At 39.4% G+C, this 21,965-nt stretch overlaps 1 protein-coding gene across 3 annotated transcripts; it reads right to left on the bottom strand.

Moving 5' to 3' along the window:
• Positions 1–20: 20 nt before the first annotated feature.
• Positions 21–21,241, bottom strand: LOC124883884 (periphilin-1-like). Of its 3 annotated transcripts, none has more exons than XM_047391338.1 (10): positions 21,033–21,241; positions 19,034–19,086; positions 18,698–18,771; positions 18,366–18,593; positions 18,076–18,119; positions 16,413–16,472; positions 14,831–14,988; positions 11,969–12,045; positions 10,152–10,286; positions 21–756 (listed from the first exon to the last, which is right to left on the bottom strand). In XM_047391338.1, coding segments are annotated over exons 2-10 (972 nt in total). In that variant the 5' UTR covers positions 19,035–19,086; positions 21,033–21,241; the 3' UTR covers positions 21–561. The 3 variants fall into 3 exon arrangements, with proteins under 3 accessions (XP_047247294.1, XP_047247284.1, XP_047247305.1); XM_047391328.1 differs by having other exon boundaries at positions 18,058–18,119; positions 21,033–21,240; XM_047391349.1 differs by lacking the exon at positions 16,413–16,472 and having other exon boundaries at positions 18,058–18,119.
• Positions 21,242–21,965: the final 724 nt, after the last annotated feature.

Genomic DNA, 21,965 nt, shown 5'->3' on the forward strand with positions numbered 1-21,965 from the left:
AAATATTAAATCCTATAATGTAAAGAAATGGTATTTGTTTATTTTAAAAGTTAATGTATCTGAAACACAAAAATGCAAAGGTCAACTTCAATACATAACGAGACAAAATAGATGAAGACTAAAACACACGCTCAGTGTAAACAGCAATTCAATTGTACCCTAATTATTGGTTGGAGTGACTTGTGCTTGCAACTGAACAAGCAAATAACAAAAAATCATTATAGTACATCATTGAAAAGTTCCGCCACAACTTGAATACCACGCCATCTTTAGTAGTTTGGCAACAGAGTTTATGATACAAACACAAGTAAAAGTTCAAAGCTGGTATGAACGTGACTCTTTTAAATTTGAATTGTTTTTAATTATTTAATACTGTATGTTCTTTATTGTAACAACATTTTAGTCAGTCATTTACAAAATATCATCACAACCTTGTAGAATTATGATGAACAGGATATGTGAAAAACATATGAATAAAAGATCAAATGTTTTAGTCCTCAGATTCCCAGCTTATGTCCAAGTGACTTCACATTGTAAATTTAGCAGTCTCCTATTACTATCTCAGGCTGTCGTGTTTGGCTGCTCCAATATCTCGTCCAGCTCCATCACAAAGCTCTTGATGGCATCTAGGCAGTGTTGTCGGATCTCCAACAGGTTCTTATCCAGCGGAGCTTGCAGCAGACCGTCCAAACTGGGTTCTTTTTCTACCAGCATCTTCACCACTGTACGGAATGTCTCACAGTCCTGCCTGTAATGCTGCACATCAAAAAAATAATAGTAGGTACAAGATCATGTACACAGAGGAAAAAAAAAAATAGTGACACTGCAGTTAAATCATAATCTAATCTTCATTGGTCAAACCTAATATCCAGTCAAGCATACCTTTATTTAATCTGAAGGCTAATCATTTAACATGTCACATTCAGTTGTGATAAAAATGGAAACAACAGATTTATTATGATCTATGTGAAATGTGACTATAGCTTTTTCAGGATTTGCAAAATGACAGGGTTCCTGCATGTTTTTATATCAAAACTCCATAATCTTCCAGACTAAATTCTTCTTAGAAAATGTATTTCCATTTCAAAATTGTAAACACCAAAATCATCACCAAAGGTATTTCTAGAGATGCAGGCTTTAAAACACAGAATTAGCTAAACTCAAAAAAGTTAGATGATTGATGCATGGCTAGATGATAGTGAAGACATGGATGGATAGATGAAAGATTGATTAGTACCAAATGGATGAGTAGATAGATGGATAAGACATTTAGATTGTGGGACAGGGAATAAAGCCTGGAAATAAAATAATTTTTCCATACTAGCTTTTCCTTTGCAATAATTATCCTGACCTAAAAAATGCTTAAACCAGCTAAGAAATCTAGAACAGAAGATTGTGCACATGTAGCACACATTCACAACGCAAACATTACATCTACACCAAGGTAGTTAGGATGATAGCTGCATTACAAAAGCATAAGTATCAAGATTTATCCCCAACTAAGCAAAAACCGTTGACCTTTACAAGGGAGTGCTTCAGTCACCCAGCTGTTAAAATTCAATGAACCGCCTCATGTCTAACTACGACCCTGACGAACCCAGGTCTGCTTTATGGACGTATTCCATGAAACAGGTGTGTGAATGAGAATATATGAGCCTATTCAAGGGCATGTCTGCCCAATAAGAAAAGGAGCACAAGGTGTCAGAGTCTGTTTGTAGCATTCTTTCACACCACTTTGCCACAAGCTTTCACATCCTCCACAGTTTTTACTGCCAACCCAAAATGGTTGTTAAGTTCTTTATACAGAGTTCCAGGTGCAAGCTTGCACATGTTTATCACCTGGGGATAGAAAGTGAGGCCCTTTATTGAAGCTGACAAGAGGTTTAGGGCTACACCATCAGGCCAAAGAGGACTATGTGATATCAGAGCTTAAATTAACTCTTCATTTAATATTTATTACTCAAACCTCGTCAATAATTATAAGGCTATTTGCCTTGTAAAAGGTACTATTCATAATATCCAGAATACTTTTCTAACCTTTTACATGCCCTGCTGATAGTACTTGGTTTGGTCAAAAACAACCAACTAAATTTAGGAATTTCATTCAAAGAATACAGATGGCTGAAACATAAATGTCTGTCCTGTTAAGAACAAATAATATTTTATGTAGGACGTTCAAAATAAAGGTCAAACTTTGAGAGGAAGCTCAAAAGGGTGGGCCTTTAAATACACAAAGAGGGACAAAGAAACACAAACAACATGACGTTTAACCTGGAACAACGAGGATGGAAACTGCTCACCACATGAGAACCCTCCTCTGTGTTTGTAACTAAAAGAAGCAGCCAATGTTAAAAAATAGACTATTTAAACAACAGAACCAGGCTACAAAGGCAAGGATGAAAAAAATAACAACTCTCTGTGCATGTGTTTTTTCATATAAAAAAAAATTAATCAAGTCACCAAAAGATCACACATTTCAAATTACTCTTGTGCAATATGTCTGCAAAAACATTTCCTTTTTTAAGCCATCTTTGATTGTTCGCACATGCACACATCAGTTTATTCAGGCTGGCCCAGTGAAACAGGACCCGGCAGGGTTATATGTGCCCACGTCCCACATGCTTGCTGAGTCAGCTCTGTGACCACCTCCCTAGGGGGTTAAGAGGCACAATATCACCGAGTTAACCTTAACCCGCCCTGCTTGATATATATCGCACACCCTTTATGAAACAGTAGAACGGTACTTCTCAAAATGTAACATTCTTTAAGCAGAAGTAGGGACTAGTGCTGACTTTCTGTGTAAAGACAAATATATCATATGGCACATTTTTCTTTTAAATCTTTTGTAAATATCATGATGCTGTGTTATTCTCATTACCCAAGATTTTATAGCTATGTAAGGCCATATGGCTGGAGGACAACACTCACTGTACATGCACGCTGGAAAAGGCCAGTTCAATCAACTCTGACAGAAATATCCCAGACTGGGAGAGATGTTTGGACTCACATGCATGCTTTCATGTCTGAAGATCATGTCAAGCGAATTCACGGCCCAATGTAATGACAGTGTTTAGCGTCACCATAAGGAAGAGGGGCACTCAACACGTGTGGCCATGTGAGCTCAGGGTCAGCTTCACTCAACAGCATAGGTCTCCTCAGTTCTCCCAGTAAGCTAAAGGGAACGGCTTACGCAAGATTGCTGGTCATCTTGATATTTTCACAAAATCAAGTATAAGGACAACAAAACTGGTTTTTGGTTTATGGATGAAAGAGAAAACAGATGCTAAATGGGAGGCAAACATCCTGTCCTACAAACCAGTATCCCCTAAATCACTTTACTGTTGATTGTATGTTTGCCATCTTTTTAAGCAACATTTTCTAATTTGTTCTCCCAAGCTACACTGCTAAGAGTAACAAAATTTGCAGAATATTACTCCCCCTATAAAGTGCCTCATATACAAAAGCTTTCATAAATCTCAAACTTTTTCACATGTCACATTACAGCCACAAACTTCAATGAGTTTTGTTGGGTTTTTATGTGATAGACAAGTATATTCGTGACGACCACACAATCGAGGCATGTGAAATTGCCCCAGTACGGCCGAGCCGGGCTCCCACCCTGGAGCCAGGCCTGGGGTAAGGACTCGTCGGAGAACGCCTGGTGGCCGGGTTGCTCCTTAACGGACCCATCCAGGCCAAGCCTGAACGAGAGACGCGTGGCCATCCCCCAATGGGCCCACCACCTGCAGGGGGAACCATAAGGGACCGGTGCAAAGAGGATTGCACAGCGGACGAAGGTGGAGACCTCGGCGGCCTGATCTCTAGATGCTTAGGCTGCCTCTAGGGTCATGGAATGTCACATCACTGGGGAGGGAAGGAGCCTGAGCTTGTGCGGGAAGTCGAGAGATATTGACTAGAAATAGTCGGGCTTACCTCCTGGCACAGCATGGGCTCTGGAACCCATCTCCTCGAGAGGGGCTGGCCTCTCTTCTACTCTGGAGTGGCACTACCGGGAGAGGCAGCGAGCTGGCGTGGGTTTGCTTGTTGCCCCCCATCTCAGCCATCTTGTGGTGGGGTTTACACCAGTGGATGAGAGGGTTGCCTCCTTGCACGTTCGGGTTGGGGACAGGTCTCTGTCGTTTCGGCCTCCGGATCGAGCAGTAGTGCGGAGTACCGGGCCCTCTTGGCATCCCTGTCGGGGGTGCTGCATAGTGCCCCTCTCAGGACTCCATTATTCTGCTGGGGAACTTCAACACCCACGTGGGAAACAACAGTGACACCTGGAGAGGCGTGATTGGAAGGAATGGACTCCCAGAAGCCGAGTGGTGTTTTTTTATTGGCCTTCTGTGCTAGTCACAGGTTGTCCATAACGAACACCAAGTTCAAGCATAAGGGTGTACATCAGTGCACTTGGCACCAGGACACCCTAGGCAGGAGGTCGATGATCAACTTTGTTGTCGTGTCTTCAGATCTTAGGCCGCATGTTTTGGACACTCGAGTGAAGAGAGGGGCTGAGATGTCTACTGATCATCACCTGGTGGTGAGTTGGATCCGCTGGAAGAGGAGAAAGCCGGACAGACTTGGAAGGCCCAAGCTCATACTGCGGGTCTGCTGAGAACATCTTTCAGAGCCCTCGGCCAGGGATGTATTCAACTCCCACCTCCGGGAGAGCAAAGCGTGCCACGCCCCAGGCTGTGGTAGAGCCACCGAGGTTGTTAGAAAGCTCTACGGTGGCAGAGCTTTGGGGGTGGATGAGATCCACCCTGAGTACCTCAAGTCTCTGGATGTCGTGGGGCTGTCATGGTTGACACGCCTCGTCAACATTGTGTGGCGGTCGGGAACAGTGCCTCTGGACTGGCAGACTTGGGTGGTGGTCCCCCTTCATTAGAAGGGTGACCAGAGGTTGTGTTCCAACTATAGGGGAATCACACTCCTCAGTCTCCCTGGTAAAGCCTATGCCAGGGTATTGGAGAGGAGAGTCTAGCCGGTAGTCGAACCAGTCAAACCTCGGCTTCAGGAGGAGCAGTGTGCTTTTCGTCCCGGCCGTGGAACACTGGACCAGCTCTACACCCTCTGCAGGGTACTCGAGGATGGGAGTTTCATGGGAGTTTGTCCAACCGGTCCACATGTGTTTTGTGGACCTGGAGAAGGCATTCGACTGTGTCCCTTGTGGTGCCCTGTGGGTGGTGCTCCAGGAGTACGGAGTCGGGGGCCCTTTATTAGGGGCCATCCGGTCTCTGTATAAGCAGAGTAGGAGTTTGGTCCGCATTGCCGGCACTAAGTCAGACCTGTTCCCGGTGCATGTTTGTCACCGGTCCTGTTCATAACTTTTATGGACAGGATTTCTAGGTGCATGTCCGAGGCCATGTTTCTCGACGGGAAAACGTGGCTTGTCCTCTTCAGGTTGGAGGGGAGTTCTTGCCTCAAGTGGAGGAGTTCAGGGCCGGAGATTGACAGACGGATCAGTGCGGCTGCTGCAGTAATGGGGGCGCTGTGCCGTCCGTTGTGGTGAAGAGAGAGTAGAGCTGAAAAGTGAAGCTCTCGATTTACCGGTCAGTCTACATTCCTACCCTCACCTATGGCCATGAACTTTGGGTCATGACCGAAAGAACGAGATTCCGGAAACAAGCGGCTAAAATGAGATTCCTCCGTAGGATGGCCGGGCCCTCCCTTAGAGTTAGGGTGAGGAGCTTGGCCATCTGGGAGGAGCTCGGAATAGAGCCGCTGCTACCTCGAGAGGAGCCAGTTGAGGTGGCTCGGGCATCTATTCCGGATGCCTCCTGGAAGCCTTCCTCGGGAAGTGTTCAAGGCACGTCCCACCGGGAGGAAGCCAAGGGGACGGCCCAGGACACGCTGGAGGGACTATGTCTCTTGGCTGGCCTGGGAACGCCTTGTGCTCCCCCGGAGGAGCTGGAGGAGGTGTCTGGGGGAGAGGGACGTCTGAGTGTCTCTACTGAGTCTGCTGCCCATGTGACTGGATGAAGCGGAAGACAGAGAGTACGAGTACGAGTCAAGTATAAAGTAGCACATAACCAAGTAGTGAAAGGAAGGAATACATAGTTGGCAATTTTATTCTTATTTATTATATTATAAATATAACTCTGAAAAGTGTGGCATACAATGTTTAATTTGACTCCCGAGTTAATTCTCTGTAGATAGAAATCTGTAGTCAAGAAATGCTCCACTGGTAAGAAGAAAAAAAAGGGAATGTCGAAAAGTCGAACGGAGGTGGCAAAAGACTGGACCTCAGGTTCACTATGACACCTATAAAGAGAGACTTATATATATAGACAGATATAACTTACAACTGAAATTGCAAGGGAGTTTTCTTTTCTAAAATCACCAATAAAAACGTCAGTAATGCTTGTACCTTGTTTGTCACGGTTGACAGGTTAACAAACTCTCCTATGTCTGTAGCATCTGAACTAAACTTATTTCCCAGCTTCTTTACTGAGAAAATTCAGAGTATTATAAGGTTAGTCTGTACATCAATATCAAGTTCAGCACCAATGTTGTATCCAACCAAAACATATTTTTACAAAATGACATAATTCTACCAGGTCAACTACAAACTCTTTGAAGAAATTATACATCAATTAAGCTCCTCCTCCTGCTGTCCCGATATTTTACCCACAGCTTTCTTTAAGACAGTTTTGTCTGCCATAGCGTCTGATTCAATTCAAATAATAAACTCATCTCTTTTGTCAGGTGTTTTACAAACAGCAGTTATCAAACCACTTTTAAAAAGGAATAATGTGAACAAGTTGCTATTAGAATTACAGGACGATCTCAACTCGGACATTTATCAGTAAGGTTTTTGAAAAAGCTGTGTTTCAACAGTTAAACACGTTCTTAACAATGAGCAGCCAGTTTGACCTCTTCCAGCCAGATATCTGTGCTCAACAAAGTACAGAGACTGCCCTTGTCAAGGGGTTGAATGACATCTGCATAAATGCAGACTATGGAAGAACCAAGGTGCTGGTATTATTGGAGCTCAGCGCATCATTAGACACAGTTGATCAGAGTATATTACAGGAGCGACTGGAGAACTGGGTCGGTCTTTCTGGTACAGCACTTGCCTAGTTTAAATCTTACCTTCTTACTTTCATTTTTCATGCCACTGCAATGTACTTTTTTCATCATGTAAAGCACTTTGAATTGTCTTGCTGCTGAAACGTGCTATACAAATAAACTTGGCTTGCCATGGATGGGGAAAACCACCAATTTGACTTCCTATAGGTTTCTTTCAATAACACCTTTCGTCTTGCCAATGGGCAGATCTATGGAGTGCACCACTAACAGTGGTCTTGTCAGAGATTTTCCCACTTGAGATGTTGATCTCCTCCAGAGTTATTGTGAGCCTGGGTAATGTCCTCCATTCTCATCTTGTCAGTTTAGGTGGTCTTCTTAGGTGCCATACTCTTTTAATCTTCAGGTCACCACAACTTGAACCCTGATCTGTCTGCTCTTTTCCTAAGTCTTCATGACGCTGTTTGATTACTAATGTTCTCTAACAAACCTCTGAGGCTTTGACAGAAAAGTTAATATTAATAATGAGATGCAATTACACACAGGTGGACTCTGTTAACGAAGTAGGGGACTTCAGAAAGAAATTGGTTGCACTACTTTTGCTTAGGGGTGTTAGGTTAATAGGAGCAAGCCAAATATGTTTGTTCTGTTTTGTGTTGGTCACATGAAATCTTAATAAAATACATTGAAGTTTGTGGTAACGTGACAAAATGCAAAAACAATTCAAGGGGTAGGAATATTTTTTCAGTTATCTGTATTCTGTCTGTCGGTGGCAGCCTGTCAGGGTCTGTCTTACGTATAGACGGTGTTTACTATTTAGGTGACTTCTGAAGGCACACTACACTGGATTTTGTAAGGGGTGTCAGAGTGAAGGGGTATAAACACAAATAAACAGAGCATTTGCCAGATTTTAATCAGATTTCAAACAGTTTTTAAACAGTTTTAAAAGCGTTTATTCTTTGTCTTCAGCTTCACAGTTATGCTTTTTTGTACTTTGTATTGGTCTATGACATAGAATTCCAACATGACAAATCATGCACATGTTTAAGGAGTGTAAATACTTTTGAAAGGGACTGTACACATTTATAGGCACTTCAAAGATTCAACACAGCTTCACAGAATTTAAAATGGCTTGAGCGGGGGATTAGGGATTTTCTCTGGTCTACTCAGTTTGTGCTACAAATAATTTTTAAGCAGTTTGAAATCATTAGACCACCAACCGCAAACAGCCGCAATTTTTGTAAAAACCCCTCTCATGTTACTCAAAAGACAAAGTGCTTCAGACCCTTGAATGCTATTTAAGAAGTGAGAAAAAGGTTAAATAGAGTTTCTGCTTAACTAACTGGGACTGTGAACCACAAGCTGACCTTACAGCTTAATAGAATGGGGCCACACAGGACGGACAGAGGCCCCAGGAGGAACAGCAAAACTGGGGTCCTCAACAGGAACATCAAAAAGTGGGCTTGTACCCAAATCGGATGTTTGTGGAGGTCCAAATTGTGAACATGCTGTGAGGAGTGTTACTGGAATACCGTGTGGGGGTTAGGCAGATCAGGATACACACATGGGGTCTCACATGGACTTTTTGTGAGTTCAAATGAGCAACGGCGCAGGCAGGGGTCCTGCATAATAAGGGAAGTAGGGTAATGATTTGAGGGCTGGTACACATTAGGGGATATTAAAGAGCTGTTTTAATCATTCAAACTTCAAACCGGACCTCTGACTGGTTGGCCTAAAAGTCGAGGTGGACATGTTTCATTTGCACTGGATGAAAGGGGTTCCTGAAATATTATTCCCACGCATTGTTTAGTTCATCATATCTCCTTTGCTTTACAATTGTGTATTAAAGTCAGAAAAAAGAAGGACAATTGTGTGGTGTTCGTCCTTACAACTAATTGCCTCGACTCTTTCGCACCGAATTAAGGAGGCGGTGGTCCAGCTCTGCTCACCACCTTATCTGCCCTTCCACAACAGCAACATTAATTTGTGTTTAATTGGGCCAGAGGTTACAGTAAAGACGCAGTCTGGGTTACAGCCTCTCACCACGTCTGTGGAGGCCGCTAGAAATGAAAGGGTGAGCCTGTGTGCACTAATGCCAAGAGATGCACCGCAGTGTGGGTGGGCCACCTGCCTCCTCCAGGGCAATTCCTGCCCTGCTTTAACGGGAACAGATAAGTGGTACTGTAGCACAAAGTGACGAATGAGTGGGAAAAAGGGCAGCTCTGAATAGCAGGCCTCAAGAAAACTCACAATCTCAGGAGCTGAGAACTTTCCTGTCTCCTCATCTGACTTTTTAGCAACACAATATGCTTCTCACATAGGTACGAGCTAGTTATTGGCATCAAGATATACAAAGGTTATAAAAGGTTTTCAGAGCTGCTAAAACGTTCTGTTATACTCGTGTTATATGTTGTGTTTCTGGGCTATTTGTACCCAACTTTTTATGTAAAAGATGGAGCCCACAAGGGGAATATTTCGTACTCATCTGACAAATTTAAAGCTACTATAACTGGTTTGATCAGCTGTCATAATTTTTCAAATTTTCTCTGGGTGAACTGTCTCAAATAGGGAGGAATGGATGGGATTTGAGCATTTCTATAAATAAATATCTCTGTAATTAATTAAAATGCATTAATACATGGGTACAAAATGGTTTGTTTACAAAATTGACATTCGAAAGGTCAAAATGGCCATGGCTATGAATGCACCTAGGAATTGGTGAAGAGACAACTTGGGGTGAAGCCTATAAATGCAGCAATCCTTGTTCACCTTCAAAATTTTCATTACAAAAATCTTCAGCGTTCATTCATCCTCTAAAAAAGAAATCTGTCCAAGAACAAACATATTTATATATATTTATATGGTATTTTACTTCATTAAGCATTGAGAGTTCTTAATAACTGCACTAAAGTTTTTTGTTTTTTTTACTATAGCTGAGATTCAGTGTTGTTACTTGCTTCTAAGTCACTGAAGTGTTAAAGGAAAGAAATCAGTTTCACATTGTTATTAATAGATTTTCTAACATATTTCATGAAAATGTTATTTCAGATTGTGTTTGGTTCTAAACATTTTCAATAGGAAATACATAAAATGTGTCATTGTTTTGGAGTAAATGTTCTTACCTTCTCAATTTCAGCAACTTTAGCCTTAATGGCCTCCGATCGACGTGCCTTTAGGTCCTCCTCTGGTGTTAGCTTTGGCTCCGTGCTGGCAGCCACTGCCTCCTCCGTCTCTGCTGCAGATGCTGACGGTTGTTCCTGGCAGGCCAGAGGTTGAGGGTTAGAGCAGAGGTCAACAGGTTTAGAAATGAGCTCTAATTTCAAAGCGTTTCAAACAGAGACAACTCTGCTCTCTTACAGGTGACGGCTTCTTGTTTGCATGTGTCTCTTATTATGCAGTCTGCATGCTAACAGAAAAATCCAGGATAGGAACATTTTAGGAATATCTTTCTGATAATAACATCCTGACAGCCACAAATCAACATAAGTTATGCAAGCAAGTTATATTTATACCTTAAGGAGATTTTGTTTTTGTTAATTAGGATATATTACTGAAATCTTTCGCAGTTTTTTGCACAGAATAGGATTTGGCACAAAAGGGTAAATATGCAAAGACTTCATACTTTTAACAAAGTCAGTGTTCGCATAAATTTATAAAACCTTGTCCTTAACCATTCCTCACATATGTGGACTGTCTGAATTGATAGTATAAAAACATTTTAAAAGTTTGCTCGTTGTTTAACTGATCAGTGAAGTCATAGCACATTTACGGTAATTTGATGAGTAAACGGTCTTTATTTGAGTAAAATACAACATTTTTAATACCTTCCCAGATGAGTATGGTTCAGGCTGAGGCAGAACAAATTAAAATAGAATCACTGTTGAGGATGAATGAAATTAGCCGGCTCCGTCTGAATCTATAGGTTTGAACAATTTTAGAAATCTCAAGGAAAAGTCGGAGATTTTTGCCGCGGCTTTGTATGAACTTTAACAAAGAACTTAACTGGCCCCGCAAAGTAAATCTGCATTAATGTATCTTATATTTGTAACAACATTGTTTAATTAATCAAACTAAATATGACTCCTTTTAGTTTAGTTTTAATAATAAGATCCATTAAATTTACTTAATAATAATAATGAAAATACATTTGGGATATGACTTTTCTGTCTGTGTCTCTCCACACAAATTGCTTGATGTCTGTAAAAGCAAATAGTTGGATTTCTTTGTAATCCCCATTGTTTAGTGTGATAATTGGTGATATAATCATAAAGGGAAATGTAGGTTTTCTGCTGTTCCATTAAGAGCAATTAATCACTGCAAAACTTATAGGACTGTCTAAAACTCTTGAGACAATCCTGACTGATGACAAAGCCATCCATTGTAATTTTTTCAATAATATAGCATACAGTTTATGCAATATTATTCTAAGCTAAGAAGGTCTGTCAAAGTTTTTTTTCAGACTTTGTTTCCACTTATAATCTGTCTAGTGCCTCGCCATTCCCAGAGCAATGTTTTAATTTTAGTTGTTTGACCCAGTTAACTTGAACCTAAAATCATTTCGGCATAAAAAGGCTCCAAAAACCAACCAGTGCTGACCAGTGTCAACATGCGACAGCAAACTTAGAAATTTAACAAAAAGAAACAGTTTTAAAGTGGATCTTTAGTAACCTTCTTGTTAGCCACAAAGGCAATTTTTGTAGTTGAACCCAGCTAAAAAAACATATGGTTAACATATAAGAACAGAAAATGGGTGAAAAAAGCAGCTGAAATCCAAAGAAACCCTTTACACGATCCTTAGAAAACCAGTAGAAAAAATGATTGACACCTTGTTTAAAGATGACATGAGGGTCTGACTCATTGGAAGAACTAGAGGTGGTTTAAAACTTTTGTACATTGCCATATAAACTTGTACAGAATGCTCATTAAAAAAATATTTTACCTTAGAAGGGACTGGGCGGTGAGGAGAGCCCTCTACAGACCTGCTGGGAGTGTAGCTCTTCGTTGTGTTGGACTTGTCTGAAATCATGAAAGTATATAATCATTCTCATATAACAGTTATTACAAAGGTCTGACAAAAATTAAACGACTACAGTCAGGGTGGCCACTGCGCTCTTTCATCTACGTTTCTCCCTATTAAATGAAGCCTGAGGAAACATCTTCGTGGGTCGTCGTCTGGCATAAATATCACATTAAACGCAGCATGTTTCTTCATATTTGGACTGCAATGTCTGTTATGGCTTCACCTTGTTTTTTCACTTAAACTACATTGTTTGATATACGTCAAAACAGCTCATTTATCCCTACACAATCAGAAAGCCATGGCAAGAAGGTGGAGCTGCAAACGTCTGTCATCTGTTCATAATTTTTTTTGTTTTACTTCAATTTTGGGGCCTCCCGTGATAAAAAAAAAAAATAAGCTTGTGCAGTTCAGCTGTTTGGAAATTGTCCCAGTTTGTCCTCATTTAGGCACTGCTTTCACTTTAAAGAAAACGTAGACACATGCCCACCATTTTGTCATTGTTTTAAAACCATCAGTGTTTCATTGTGATTAGAGTGAGGTAATAACAAGTCATTCATGCTGGTCACACCATGCTTTCACACGTAGGCTCTACCAGGTAACTGTGGAGGCAACACCCTTCAGTGTAAAAGCTGTTACTGAGAGAAGGTGACTCAATAAGCTCCCCTCAGCATCAGTGTGGTGTTTATTAAATATACCTTTATTCTTACAGAGCCATATAGGAAAGTGAGACCTCAGCAAATACCAAGGAGCTGAAGGTGTTATAGCTCTGTTTTTATGTTTTTGGGGAGTCCAATTCTATCTTTTATGGGCGGTGCTGATTAGGAAGTGTTGGCAGTTGTGTTGGTGGTCTCACAGTTAAGATAGGGGCCAAATGATTCTACAGAGATCACACAACTAGTATTGCTAATCACCCTAAATCCAAATATAAGAAGCTGAGGATAGTTTAAAGTGTCAACTCCAATCATTTACTTATTCTGTTAAATTATTAGCGAAATCTTGTTTAACTGCAGAGCTGTGTAGCACAGGCTGCTCTCTTTCACACACAATGTGATGTCACTTCTGGCCCTCGTGTAAATAATGACTGAGCAAAGAAAGCCAACTGAAAGATTTAGTCAGAAAGAACTTTTAATCATTTTAAAATGATCTTGAAGAAAAACAAAAAATGACAGAAGTGCACCATAACAAAAAGTAAATTTTGATGTACACCAAATGAAAAAGAAACACGTTAAGGAGCTGTAATTTTTTTTATTACAGTGATATCCTTTAATTTCTGTTAGTTGGGCTTTAATTGTACAGATACCCCTGTGCAGTGTAAACCTGGAGAATTGTACTGTGTTTATATATTTTCAGAGATGGCAAGAGGAAAAAATTTGCAACTTTAGCTCATTTTTTAAGAAATAATTTGACTTCAGTATAAACATTTTATTGTCAATAAAATAACACTTTCAACTTGTCCAGAATGTACAAAAAAAAGTACAAAAGATGTATTGTTGCCATTTATGGTTCTTAAAAAGAAATCAGTCAGCTAAAATTGTAATTATCAGGGTAGAGCTTTTATGGTCAAAACTCAGCCATGGAATCTCTGATCAACACACTCCTAGCTGAGCTTGGTACCATCTTCTGCAGGTTACTGCAGACATGTGCTAAACGGATAGCAAATAAATATTTTGAAAACCTACCAGTTAGTGTTTAGTCGAAATGGCCCTTATAGCAGAAAATTGACTTTAAATGTTTGTGATTAAGCACACATCGTACCAAAAACAATAAATCGCTTCTATGGCTTATTACTGATAAGACATATAAAGTAGCAGCAGTTCCTGGCTCACTTATGAATGTTCTATCTACATGTTTAAATATGAGCAGCTTTTTCAGTTTTGAAGTGTTTAAACAAACGTTTGCAAAAGTTACTCAACTTATTTCATTACCACATCTACCTAAAGTTGTGAAGCTAAAAGAAATGGAAGTTAAATAACAGATTGAAAGGGATTCTGGAGATGCCGTTGAGGCTGCATATTTACTGCTTGGTTGGTGAGGAAAAGGTCTGGTTCTCCATCCAATGACAAACCACCCCAATAAACCAAAGGTATCCTTTTTTCCCAGCCTTTAACAGGGCCTGTGTGTGTGTGAATGTGTGTATGTGTGGTGTAATTAACATCCCAACATGTTACAGCCCACCCTGACCCTTCACATTACACACCTCCTCTAAAAACAGATGCCTTACCTGGAATGGCTGAATTCCTTTAGTTTAATTGTGTGTTTCTTAAAATGGGAATGTTTTGTTCTACTGTTGTAATCACAAAGGGATAACCAGTTGCACAGATTCTTTATCAAAAGTGTTATATTATTAATCATAGTGCAGTCATTCTATAACATGTTTGCCCTTTCCGTCTTTTAAAGCTGTGCCTTATAACTGAGTGTCAGATGGTTCAAAGTTGCAGTTTGTTATGAGATGTCATAAAAGCCACTGGTCACTGGGTCAGGAGGTCAAATACATTAGTGCCGGGTCTAAGCACAAATTTACAATCAAAGATGAAAAACAGAGGAGAAGGGTTCATGATGAGTTCAATCAAGATTAACACCAGTTTGACTTTTGTGGTGTTTTGGTAGGCAGGAGAGTTTCACTCTGAAGTAAATTAAATAAGAAAACCAAGATTAGGATAATAGTGTGATCTTCATGGTGCTGGAGAAATTGTTTAATGCAAGCCAAATCTGGGATACGTATTTTTTCAGTGGGTCATTCAGCTGACCACAGTTAAGAGATTTTGAGTGAGGCATACGTACGCTTTTGCTGGTAGGTGTAGCCTTTGTCCATCTCAGGAGAGAAGCTCCTGTTGCTGTTTGATCCGGATCGGACAGGTGGATAGCCTTCCCTCCTTCCAGGAGAGCGATCCCGTGTGATGACCAAAGATTTAGAGGATCTGTAGTCATCATAATCCTCCCTAGATAAAAAAAAGAAAGAAAAGAAAATAGGTAATGTAGTGAAAACTGGACTTCTTTACATCAGAGGCTGAGGGATTTCTGTGGGACTACAGCATATTTCTGGACGGGAACACTGTGAATCTGTCAAAACACAAAGTTAAATAATTTCTTCTTGGCCCTTGTGTGTGTTAACTTTACACATCAGTGAGATTCCTGATGTTTAAAGACGTTATGGACGTCTTTAAACATCTAATTATAGGGGCTGGGAAATGCACCTTTAACAAGACATGACTTCAGTTTGAGAGTCTGATGCAGTATTTCAAATGTCAATAATACCAATAGGACGGCTTATACTTAATGGTCTTTTTGGTGCCATTGTAAAGTATTCACACACTCTGAAATGTTTCCCATTATTTATGTTACAGCAAAATTAATTTCATGTGTTTCATTGGAATTTCATGTCGCAGTCCAAAAGAATGACGCAAAAGATGTGAGGTGGAAAGAAAAATGATCAGGCAAAAGTGTAGCAATAATTTTTATTCAGTTACAATAAGCTCAATGCTTTGTTGAACCACCTCTCTCTGCAGTTACAGCTACAAGCCTTTTGAGGTATAAGCGTACCAGTTTTGCACATCAAGATACTGAATTTGTCATCTGTTCTTATTTGCAAAATTGCTCAAGCTCCGCCTTGGATGGAAAGCATCTGTGAAAATATTTTTTTGAAGTCTTGCCAAAGATTTTCAAGTGGATTAAGGTCTGGCCACTGGGCCATTCTAACACATGAATATGCATTGACTTAAACTACTGCACTGTAGTTCTAGCTCTATTTTTACAGTCTGTGAAGAATCCGGCCCATTCTCAAGTCTTTTGCAGCCTCTAAGTCTCTTCTACGATTGCCATGTATTTAGCTCCATCCATCTTCCCAACAACTTTAACCAGCTTCCCTTCTCCTGCTGCAGAAAAACATCACTACCACATTTTACCACGTTTGCCATGTCCCCTACATGGTTTGTAGCAAACTACAAACAGGATGTCTTAGGACTATCTGTCAGCAATAGTCTTCTTCAGGCCACTGTTCTAGAAATGCAAGTCTTATGGATTACACAACTAATAGCAAACCTCTAAGGCCCTCACTGAACAGCTGAATGTATATTTAGATTCAATTACACACAGGTGGACTATTTTCTAATTAGATGACATCTAAAGGAAATTGGTTATCTTCATAAAGTGATAAAATGTGAAATAGTTCCAGTGGGTCTGAATACTTTTGCAAGGCACTGTATAAATAGGGGAAAGCTGAAAGCTAAACAGTAATTTCCCTTCAGAAGTGGGAAAAAAAAACACTATCACTATTTATCAGTCTTGATAACTAACCAAATATTTGTGAACGCTGTTACTCACTACCCATGAAGCTACACACATGCCTGTCCTGCCTGGAACCCACCTTGGAGGAGGACCATGCCCTCGACCTCTTTTTCGCAGATTATGACCTCTGCTCCTGTTCCTGAAATCGGGAAATTAAAAAGTGGAGCAGTTTTATCAACAAGTGTCCGGTTAATGTGCACTAAATGCTGTGGCCTACATGAAAAACAAGCATTCTGAGGACAATTCAGAGATAAAATTTAATTTTTTTTTTTTACCAAAAAGAAGCACTGCAATAGTTGATCAAATCTAATACACATCTGTGTGTTTAGTTTCTTTTTCAAAACTGACTGAGCCTAAAACATTTTTAAAAATAAAAATCTGTATCATTTCTACTTATTCTGTTTGGTTGTCTTGGGAATCCCAAAACACGATAAACAGTCAAGCAGACAACAGAGTATTTAAATGTGCATTTGAGGTTAAATTACTCCAAATTTGTCAATTATGTTGTCATGGCATTCCCTTGGCCCAATACTTGTGCTTGATGGGCGCGTCACTGCCAAGGACTACCGAACCATTCTTGAGGACCATGTGCATCCAATGGTTCAAACATTGTATCCTGAAGGCGGTGCCGTGTATCCGGATGACAATGCACCAATACACACAGCAAGACTGGTGAAAGATTGGTTTGATGAACATGAAAGTGAAGTTGAACATCTCCCATGGCCTGCACTGTCACCAGATCTAAATATTATTGAGCCACTTTGGGGTGTTTTAGAGGAGCGAGTCAGGAAACGTTTTCCTCCACCAGTATCACTTAGTGACCTGGCCACTATCCTGCAAGAAGAATGGCTTAAAATCCCTCTGACCACTGTGCAGGACTTGTATATGTCATTCCCAAGACGAATTGATGCTGTATTGGCTGCAAAAGGAGGCCCTACACCATACTAATAAATTATTGTGGTCTAAAACCAGGTGTTTCAGTTTCATTGTCCAACCCCTGATTGTCCAATCGCTGATTCGCTCATTTCGCTGTCAATCAAAAAGGGATTCAGCCTCAGACAGATCATCCAATCATCATGCAGAAGCTGAGCGTCCGAGCCAGCCGAGGCCAGCCCACTGCCCCATAGACCCCCAGAGATGCTGAGCGTCCAATGGGCGGGACAAAGCCCAGCATTTTTGCTTCGCTATTGAACTCACTGTTTAAAGCACTGTGAAGCTGCAGGAATGAGTGAGAGGAAAGCCGCGTCGATACCAGTGATAAGAAGCTGATTCTGAACAAAGGTTGAGTGCGTTGTAGCGCATATTTAGTCAATGACATGAACACACAACAGTATATATTTGATCACTTATTTTTTTGGCATTTTAGGGGAAGCTGAGCTTCCCTTGCAGTCTTAGAGCAATCACCACTGATATATATATATATATATATATATATATATAAACATGTTTATTTCCACAATTACCTATGAACCATTTTTTTTTAAAATAGCAGCAACATATTCTTTACTTTGCAGAATATTAAAAGGAACCTAAAAGAAAAGTAACGGTGAATATGTTTCTACTTATTACAATACTCCAGGCTATTTACATCAAAAGAAAACTATAGGTTCATAAATCTCTATCCTGCTAATGATTGCTTCAGAGAGCAGAACTCTGGCTACATCTATTGGTCAATTTGTTGAATTACAAGATCAAAGCTATGGAAGGTCTAATAACCAGGTTACCTTGAGCTTAACTGATACCTCAAATCATCTCGGCCGTAACTCTGCTGGGGGTAAGGGCCATCCTGGAAAGTGAGAGAATAAAACAATTTTTTTTTTATATATATATATATAAAAGAATATCATCACAGAAAATTCTGCAAGTTTTGATTTTATGATGTGTTTGAAAACAGTTCTAAGACAAAGAAAAATAAAATAAAAAAAAGGTTTGATTAAAGCAGAGATGGGAAGAGTATGCGTTCTTTTAGCACACATTCAAATTACGATACTCATTCTTTCAAACTGTGGTCATGTACTTTGGGTTGACTTACATTTCGATGTGGTGGAGAATTTCTTCGGTAACTGCCATAGTTTGGGTTTTCATCATAGTACTGATTGTCGTCAGGTAGATAACTGTCTTCGCTGTGATATCCTCTTCCACTCTGGTAGTTGCGAGGACCCCCGTACCGCTGGTCATCATATCCTCTGTCAACATCCATACCCGGCCGAGGTATAGGACTCCTCTTCTCAATAATATTGACAACTCGATGAACTGTCACCTGGAAGGACAATACACCAATTTTGAAATGTATAATGCATGCACCACATAACGTTGCATGCCAGCCAGCAGTATGACACCTGAACAGACAACCCCTATGCATACCTCTCTTGCATCCTTTGGGGCAAAGCGCTCTTCATATGCCTGTCTGATGGATTTTCGACCATGCTGATAAGCCACTACAAAAAAACAAAAAACATAAGGTGAGTGCTTATTGTAGTTGTTTAATGGTTGGAATCCAATTCACACTTTTAACAGTGATTATAAATATAAGAAAGAAACTTATTTTCAACACAAATAACTAAAATAAATTATACTGCTAACCCTCTCATGTCTCCACCTTTCTGCATATTTATTGAAAGTAATATGTATTTGGAAATGACCTCCATTAAATTAATGGATTCAAAATTATTAATGTGAGATGCTGTTATTTACACTTACTGTCAAGTTCTCTGTTCCGTATGTTCAAGTTGCCCCACTTCAGAATAACAAACCTAGGAGATAAAAACATAAATAAAAATACACATATAATGACAAAACCAACTAATGCGCTTATCAAAGTGTGAAACACACACACTAAGTGTCCCACCTCAGTTCAAAACATTTCTATTTAAACATTGTTCTGATCCATAAGATTACGCGACATTACGGTCTGTCAGTGGTACACACACAGCTGTGATAGTCAACATAAAAGCATTATGAACATGAATTTCATCTTAAATTTAAGCTTTTAATCATATTTTGATCTGTAAAATTCAATCATGGAATGACTGCACAACATTCAACTTGACTGAATTTTAAAAGCAACAACTGAGAGCAAAAGTCTTCGATTTTCTTCAGTCCATCCAGGGTCAGAAGTATACCTATAGCTATATAAACATACATTCAGCTAAATCTTCTATTAAGCGGTGTTGAACATTCTAAAGAATATTAACTTGAAAAAGCCAAGGCCTATTAACTTCTTGTCAGTCATCATGAAACAGAGCAGCAAATGATTAGTTTGAAAGAACTCAGTGGATGATCCAAGGAACTCGGTGAAGAGAATTGTAGATTTACAGAATTTGGGAAAGACGTTTTGAAGCCATTTCTATAACTGTTCTTGAGTAAAAAGAAATTTTAGATATGTCTCCAACTTTCCAAAATCTGGACAAAGATACTAAATGTTACCACAGATGAAAGGAAAGGGTGTTCAGGAACAATCAAAGAGCCACAAATGTTCATGTCTACTATAAACTATAAACTGCTTGAACAACAGTGCGACTGAAATTTCAACTGCCAAGCGGAAAGGCCTACTGCTTTCTGGAGAAAGGTTTTATGGTAGGACACGCTATGTTTGAAGACGTATGTAGGAACCAAAGAACATTGTCCCAACTGTTAGGCATGGTGGTGGTAGCATCATGCTGTGGGGCTGTTTTGTATCCAGAGATGCATGTGCATCACAAAAAGTGGATGGAAGCCGAATTCTTCAACTTTACCTCAAATTGAACGACAGATGGTTCAAATGAGGACACAACTGGGTTTTCCAACGGGAACACTCCAATCATGCATAAAAACTGGTTTTACATGAGATGACCTCAGGTTTACTAACCACCTAAAACTCTGACCTTTAATCTTTCGTAGGTTGGTGGACTACACTTAAAAGCCAAGCCAATGTCAGTAAGTGAGACAGATCACTTACCAATTCTGATTAGAAGAGTGATCAGACATCCAACCAGAACTTTGATAGCTAATAAAAGCATGGGGTTGAGATGGAACTTGCTAAGAGACATTTAACCAAATTGTAGTGGGAGTTTTTGAGACTGTATGTATAACTTTTACTGTGTGACTAGAGATCCTCAATAAAAATGTCAAACTTGTGAACCCTAAATCTTTTTTTTTTTTTTTTCAAAATTAACTTATATTACATCTTGCACCACCATTCCTCTAGAAATACAAACAGTTTAAATGCATCACTATAATCCTAAAAAAAACAATGACACCAAGGTCTATTATAAGTACATTCAAAATCCTGACCTGAACTGTCTACATATCTGAGCTCTGTTTGTAAATATGTGGAGATTTTAAATCTCCACATAAAAAGCGAGGGACTGTTGTGCACATATATTTATATTATATTGTAGATATGTTTATACTGTTTAATTTGTATTGTATTGCACTGACTACGCCAAAACAAATTCCTTGTTTGTCCAAAAACGTACTTGGCAATAAAGCTTTTCTGATTCTGATCTTCAGCCAAAAAAACATACACTGCACATCTGAGTCTAGCAAGGAGCAAAAGGGAATGTCAGCAGTCTCGACCAGAGCATATGTGAGGCCACCTCTGGCTTTGTATGAAGGATTTTGCTGGGATAAATTGCCTAGGAACATGCTTTAGCATCATTAGCAAACACATCCCGCTAATACAGCACAGAAGCAAATAAGGAAGTTATGTGCAACTCACCGAACAATGAACTCTCCTCCCGGCGAAATGCGTGTTACATTTTCCTTCTATCGATCTGAATGTAAAGTCTATGTTGCTTATTGCTGAATCTTCCCCTTTTGTTTATAATATAGAATACATTAGAAACACTGCAAAAGCAACATCGAGCAATGCTTTTCCTCGTATTCTTCTTCTTCAGTGAAAAACGTGCTTTAGAAAAAGACAGGCGCCCTCTGCTGGTAGCTGTGGGAAATGTTCCAGAATGTAGGCTCAGACATACGTGACGATTTGGCTAGTTTCGAAAGAGCAAAAAGCGTGTTATTGCAAATCGTTTTTCCATAAATGCGTGTATCTAGTTAATTTTGAAGTGCTTCATTTATAATATAATAATACTCCTCCCAAGGTTTATTTAGCTTCATTAATTTAATTTAATTGAAAGGTAGCCTACCTTTTTGACTTTGTTTTAGCTGAGGTGTAAAATAAATTGTTCCTATATATTTACTTGTATTTTCCTTTTATTGTTATATATATATATTTTTTTTTTTTTTCACAATTTCATGTTTATATAATTCCAATTAATGTATTGATATTACTGAATAATTTATAATTTGTGAATAGATGTCTTATTTTGCATTTTTCAGTCTCTCCTCATGATATAAAAACTGTTTCCTCCTCTGCAGTTTTGCTTCTGAAAGTGACTAGGAAGTTCATGATGCATGCATTTAAATGTGTGTTGGAAGCCCAAAGGTGCAACAATACACTAAATAAAGAATTAATTAAATAAATATTTATGCATGCAAAAATGTAAATAGAATGGGAAATTTAATAAATATTTTATCGATCAATACATAGCCACAATATACAACTAAATGATTAAATACAGAAATCATCAATTGAAAACTTCATTATATTGTAAAATATCAAATAGGTACTTAAGTATTTATTCAATACTTC

This window comes from Girardinichthys multiradiatus, chromosome 2, assembly GCF_021462225.1.
Source record: "Girardinichthys multiradiatus isolate DD_20200921_A chromosome 2, DD_fGirMul_XY1, whole genome shotgun sequence".
NCBI lineage: Eukaryota > Metazoa > Chordata > Actinopteri > Cyprinodontiformes > Goodeidae > Girardinichthys > Girardinichthys multiradiatus.

Coding starts and splice junctions, on each gene's coding strand:
- LOC124883884 (XM_047391328.1), bottom strand. Junction 16,473..18,057: donor AGGTATCAGTTAAGCTCAAG/GTAACCTGGTTA, acceptor TCCCGATTTCAG/GAACAGGAGCAGAGGTCATA. Junction 10,287..11,968: donor ACCGCCCAGTCCCTTCTAAG/GTAAAATATTTT, acceptor CTGGCCTGCCAG/GAACAACCGTCAGCATCTGC.